We start from the raw sequence: 5671 nt of genomic DNA, 5'->3' as shown, positions 1-5671 counted from the left end.
CATTTCTCACCCCATGAATTTGAGATAGGCTTATATGATAACTTTAGAAAGTGGTGGAATGTTACATTCTAAAAAAATAGTCTATTCCATTAGTAAGATTCCAATTCCTCGAAATGAAAGAAAACCAACGGGACCTTAGTTAGAAAGCGCCCAAAGGCCAAAGTGTGTAAAAGTTTCACGTGACCAAAAGGAAACTCCAGAAAATGATATTTTATATCACAGATCGGAGAACTGGATTCAGGATCAACTGATGAGAGCCCAATGCAAATGTTAAAACTAATTTATCGAAAATTTGTTTTAGATAACTCCAGTGTACTCCCTTTGTTCCAAATTATAGTTAACTTTGGTTTCATAAGTCAAACTTCTTTATGTTTGACCAAGTTTAAAGGAAAGTGTACCACCATCTAGAACATCAAATCAGTTTCTTTAGATTCTTCACGAAATACATTTTGGTATAGCATTTATTCGAATGCATAGGTCAAAGCTAGAAAAGTTTGACCTAGGACAAAACCAAAGTGAACTATAATTTGGAACTGAGTGACATGCTTGATGCTTAATTCTCAAAAGTCTGTCATATCAAGAATAACTCAAGGAAGATTATGATATGCTGGCAGTAAATGCGTAAGGAATCAAGATCCAAAACTATCATTTGGGCCTTCGCAGTTCTGGTGGAAGCCACACGCCAAGCATTAACGAATTTGGTTTAGCAAGGCCTTGCAGCTCCACAAATTCCTCCTTGCTGTATTTTATCCTTTCATCTGCTCAAATGAAAGGCAAACCAGTGTCAATATATTGTAAAATGCAGAGTCCCTGACTAGGACTGTATTTATAACAGAGAGTGAGGGACACAACAAACTATCTAGCATCCTCACCTACAAAACGGATATCGTGTAGCCTACTTGAGCCAGCAAAACTGTTTCCAACTTCTGCTTTCACATGAGGAGATCGTCTGCGTCTAGGTTTACGAAATTGGGAACCACCAACAAAATTTTCCTCAACTTCGTGCAGGAGCTCATGTCTCAATTCAATCGTAGGATGACGCTTACGGAATGTTGAAATAGCATCGCCTGTTAAGATCCAACAGCCGCTTAAATCCAACACACAGAGTGTGACAGGGGGTACAAACTGTAAAAGCCCAAAGCTTGACAATATATTCCCGCGGAACCCAAGGTGTATCAAATTGGAGGCAGCAGAGAGTGCGTGCAAGGCAGGATCAGACAAGAAATCACTTTTCAGGTACAAATATTTCAGTGTTGCAAAGGATGCCAAGGGAGGTATAACTTCAGCTGATAGCGGTGTATCCTCCAGATTTAGACTTTCCAGATATTTGAGATGCTCAAATGCAGACATAGACAACAACTTCTCGGAATTTACTTCAGTGTGAATAAAACCTGCCATAAGGTAAAATTTATTTTTTTGTGGCCAAAAGTAAATTAATGTAATCAAGGAAACAAAAAATTTTAGTAAGCAAGAGCACAACCTTTGATACTTGTCTGGCTTAAATCTATCGTTCTCAGCAAAGGTATCATGCCAATATATGCTAGAGCAGAGTCATCAATTTTTGTATTAGCTAAAGACAGTGAGGTGAGGTTTGGAACTGTCCCTGCCAGAATACATAGTGCCTGGGAAGTTATTCCAGTATTCTTGAGGCTCAAATATTGCAAGTTTGTTCCAATCTTCGCAATATGTTCAATTGCACCATCAGTTATTATGTTGTAGCTAAGGTCCAGATGCTCTAGATTCTTCATCTTTTCCAAGAAAGACAAGTTGCTTAACTTGCAGCTAGACAAGTCCAAATGTATCAGTGAGCTTGCTTGGATGCTAGAAAATACTTTATCAATATTGCCAAATGTAGCTGCAGAGACAATAAAGTTTTCTAGTGGAACAGGAACTTCAGAATCCACATCACAAATAGAATGAATTTCGCAGTTGCTCATATTTAGATAGCTTGTGGTTGGAGGAATTGATAAATGGTTGACACGTGTCAACGCAAGATTCAAGGATAGCAGCCTTGCAAAGGATTTCAGAGCAGAAGCTCCCTCATTTGTAGTTTCACTACCCCATATATCAAGATGCTCAAGTTTTGTCAATACCTATAACAATAATACAACTATAAGAAATCAATAGTCTGGTACATGCAACCAAAAAGATATCAGTTGGCACATATTATTAGGTTGAATGTATGGTTGGCAATTTCGACACAAGCACCTGGATAGCAAAAGAAAATGGTGGCACACCATAAGACTTAATACCTGTAAAGACTGTAGGGTTTTGTCTGTCATGAGAATTCCACCTAGATCAAGGAAACTTAGATTTGTCAGTGAAGAAATGAGCATCACTCCATTGTCAGTCAATTCAGTCTCAGATAAGTGTAGCTTCTCTAAGCTTTCAATGGTCACTATATGTTTGATGCCAGCATCAGAAATCTTTTTGCACCTTGACAAGTCCAGCTCCTTTAATGTGTTCATTCCTAAAGTAACAAGCAAATTATGTTGCAAATCACAAAACTCAAAAGCAGGGGGCAAAGCAAGGCTATTTTGAATTTTTGATGTTGTCACTTGACATAAATGAAATTTAAAATCCAAGGCTAAAGTGTGATCTAATAGAAACACGACCACCAATTGTTCTTTTGAACACCATTGACATGACATTGATGGTTCTCTATTCTGGATCCACCCATGCCCACAGTGTAATCATATGATCAAAGAAGCTTCAGCATCTCACCAGAGAGCGACCAGACAGCGTCATTGTTGATGTTCTTGCAGTCCGCCAACTTCAGAACCCTAAGGTACCTGAAGGAGCCAAGGTATGCCAACCACTCGGAATTCACAGAAAGAAATCCACTCAGATCAACCTCCTCTACTGACCGGCCAAACACCCTACACACGACGGGAGACATGATTCAGCCATGAACTAACATGAGGAACAATAGCAAACCCCATAAAAGTGTTACATTTTTTAACAGGTATATATTATCCATATAAATGAGTAAAGAAAGTTGTTTAATATGAATGCTACATTAGTACAGCGCAACTTGCCATACAAGGTCACGGCCCCATCATACAAATGCTAATCCACATGATTGGTATATCTGTTGAGCTACATGGTGCTACAAGATGCAATTTGGGTTGGGTAGTTTGGGCGACAGAAGCTTAGTTGGTAGGGCTGGAGCCACAAACAATAGTAGAAGAACCGCACTCCCCTCCAATTGGTGAGTGTGGAGGAGAAGCAGCCTTCAACTTGTGGTGCATCTACCCTCTGTACATGCTGTAAGGGTCAGCGTTCTAGACAATACACGGGTGTTGAAAGAACCTTGTGGAGGGGAAGCCAGTGCGCTGAGTTCTTCTGAGAAATCAAGTCCTCTATGGCAAGTGAAATGAAAGGTTTCAATTACTATTCTTTTGTATGTTTCTGAGTGCTTGTTACTTCAAAAGGTGTGACCACATAAAAGAATTCATAATACAGGATACCCAGGTTCCATATGTCAACATTCGTGATCATGCACTCACATAGTCCTGTTGAAGATGCCGGACCAGCCAAAGTTAGCAATTTTAAGTTGACCAAAGGCTCCAACCAAAGATTTTCTAGTTTGATGTCCTGATAGATAACATGCTTCCCACTAAGGTAGATCAGACCTCTAGCCATGCTGAAAGGCTCTTCCAGAAATGCTTGCATCTTGTCAACTCCTTGTATAGTTCACCCTTGGCAGCATATTCCAGGATTAGGTAAACCCCGGTGTGGTTATAGAAGTACACATACAGGCGAAGAACATTGGGAGCAGATGTTGGACCTGAGATTGTTTGAGCTGGCCCTTGAAAAGAACTTTCAAAGCCACAATCTGACTACTATTATTTTCTCTACCTAGAAAACCATGTCTAAAATTGGCCACTACAAAGAATTTCCCAACCTCGAAATCAGACCGTACCCCCCGCTTCTCGATCGCATGGGAAGCCTTGTCCGCTTCCGCGACTCTGTGGTGATCGCCATGGCTGGAAGAGCGGCGCGGAGAGGGAGGGAGCGTGGGTAGAGATGGGGGACTGGAAGCGGCGAGGCAAAAAATGGAGGAAAAAAAACCATAGCTCCCTATCGGGGCGTCGAGCATCTTTACTTCGCAGCACGAGGACGAGTTTAGAAAGCGGTGCAGCAGGCTTACTCGAGGAGGGAGGGGAAGAGAAGGCGACGCGCAGCTAGGCGGCGTAAGAGCGCGTCGGCGAGCGGGGCCGGGAGGCGCTCCAGGGAGCGGCGCTGCCGGCGCCAGGCCTCCACAGTGGCGGGACCGCGCGCTGCCGCGTCGATGCAGCGGTCCACAAGCCGCGACCCGCCACCAGTGGCGGAGCCGAAGGCGGCGGCTGCCATGGGCGTGATTGGAACGGGAGATCGAGCCGTGACCGGAGGCCAGAGGGAGGAGGAGGAAACGATGGGATGGGATCCAAAATCGCAAACTCGTCAAGCGACCGTCAGCAACTCAGCATGACGATAGAATTGGAATTTTTTTTACTCCAAACAATATTGCCATAGGTAACGTTGACTTACTAAAAATAGTAAAAATCGGACTCAAAACATGTTACTCCTTAATATTCCCTCTACTACCTCCATTTCTTTTTATTTGATGCTGGATAATATAATTTTACACTAAAAATATCAAATAAAAAAACTTTTGCTAAACTTTAACAACTATTTAGACAGCTGATTGGATAAAAAAAAGCTTTTACTAAAGTTTAGCATTTGGATTAAAAAACTTTTGTCAAATAAAAAAGTCAAACTTTTGCTAAAGTTTAACACCCGTTAAAATTTAGCATGTGCTAAACTTTTGCTGAACTTTAATAGTTGTTTAGATAAAATGCTAAATTTTAACACTTGCGGTCCACGAGAAGCATGCAGCCAATAGTGAGGGATAGAGAAAGTGGTATTCAATGCAAAATGAGGTTGGGACCACTTTTAACATAGTTTAGCATCTTTTGTGTAGCTAAAGTGATAATAAATGCTAAAGTTTATTATAACAGTTTTAGCCACCCTATTTGTTTCTTTAGTAGCTAAACTTTAGTAAAAGTGCAGTGATAAAGTTTAGCAAGTTGAAACAAATGGTCCCTTATATATGTGTGTCTAGAATCATTGGTATTCATTTGAATATGGACACACAAAAATAAAAAATCAGGACGGATAATATATTTAAACAGAGAGAGTATTATTTTTGGATATTTTATGCTTCTTCACGGACATACATACAAAAGACAGAAGTGCACGGAAAAGTAAAAAATGTTCAAAATAGCATTAAAACCAAAGGTAACATAAAGCATATTATTTGGAGCATAGAAATCTCATTTTCTCCGGCATGACGATGTGGGACTCGGAGAATAGGTTTGCGAAGGGAGGTACACTTGTAGCTACAATTATTCGAATGACTAGGCATCTAAAGTATTTTTGTTCTTTTATTTAAACAAGTATCGTATTTTTATGAAATATTTTGGGTTTTTAAAATATAATGTGTAAAGACCTTTAATTTTGAAATTTATGGGATTTTGAAACCAGTCTTAGAGTTCCGAAAACTTCACTTCTAAACCATTATTTTTGCACGGATGCAAAACTAAAGTTGCTTAATTTTTGAGTTTATGTCCTCGTTTGGAAGACAAATAGTGATTTTATTCTTTGGATACCAATGAGAATATAAGAT

The 5671-nt window shown here is 40.1% G+C and overlaps 1 protein-coding gene across 3 annotated transcripts; it reads right to left on the bottom strand.

Annotated features, from left to right (window-relative positions):
* Positions 1-270: 270 nt before the first annotated feature.
* On the bottom strand, positions 271-4508 carry LOC100502358 (Leucine-rich repeat (LRR) family protein). Of its 3 annotated transcripts, none has more exons than XM_008657170.3 (6): positions 4154-4508; positions 2725-2879; positions 2253-2470; positions 1481-2093; positions 873-1391; positions 271-758 (listed from the first exon to the last, which is right to left on the bottom strand). In XM_008657170.3, the coding sequence occupies exons 1-6, from the start codon at positions 4354-4356 to the stop codon at positions 646-648; spliced, it is 1821 nt and encodes a 606-aa protein (XP_008655392.1). In that variant the 5' UTR covers positions 4357-4508; the 3' UTR covers positions 271-645. The 3 variants fall into 3 exon arrangements, with proteins under 3 accessions (XP_008655392.1, XP_008655393.1, NP_001183765.1); XM_008657171.4 differs by having other exon boundaries at positions 3510-4385; NM_001196836.1 differs by having other exon boundaries at positions 380-758; positions 2253-2293; positions 4154-4426.
* Between the last annotated feature and the right edge of the window lie 1163 nt (positions 4509-5671).

The sequence above is a fragment of the Zea mays genome, chromosome 8 (assembly GCF_902167145.1).
Source record: "Zea mays cultivar B73 chromosome 8, Zm-B73-REFERENCE-NAM-5.0, whole genome shotgun sequence".
In the NCBI taxonomy this organism is placed as follows: Eukaryota; Viridiplantae; Streptophyta; class Magnoliopsida; order Poales; family Poaceae; genus Zea; species Zea mays.
This window is presented reverse-complemented; position numbering and strand designations above follow the sequence as displayed.

Coding starts and splice junctions, on each gene's coding strand:
- LOC100502358 (XM_008657170.3), bottom strand. CDS start 4,356: ATGGCAGCCGCCGCCTTCGGCTCCGCCACTGGTGGCGGGTCGCGGCTT. Junction 2,471..2,724: donor CGCTGTCTGGTCGCTCTCTG/GTGAGATGCTGA, acceptor TTGTTACTTTAG/GAATGAACACATTAAAGGAG. Junction 1,392..1,480: donor AAGCCAGACAAGTATCAAAG/GTTGTGCTCTTG, acceptor ACCTTATGGCAG/GTTTTATTCACACTGAAGTA.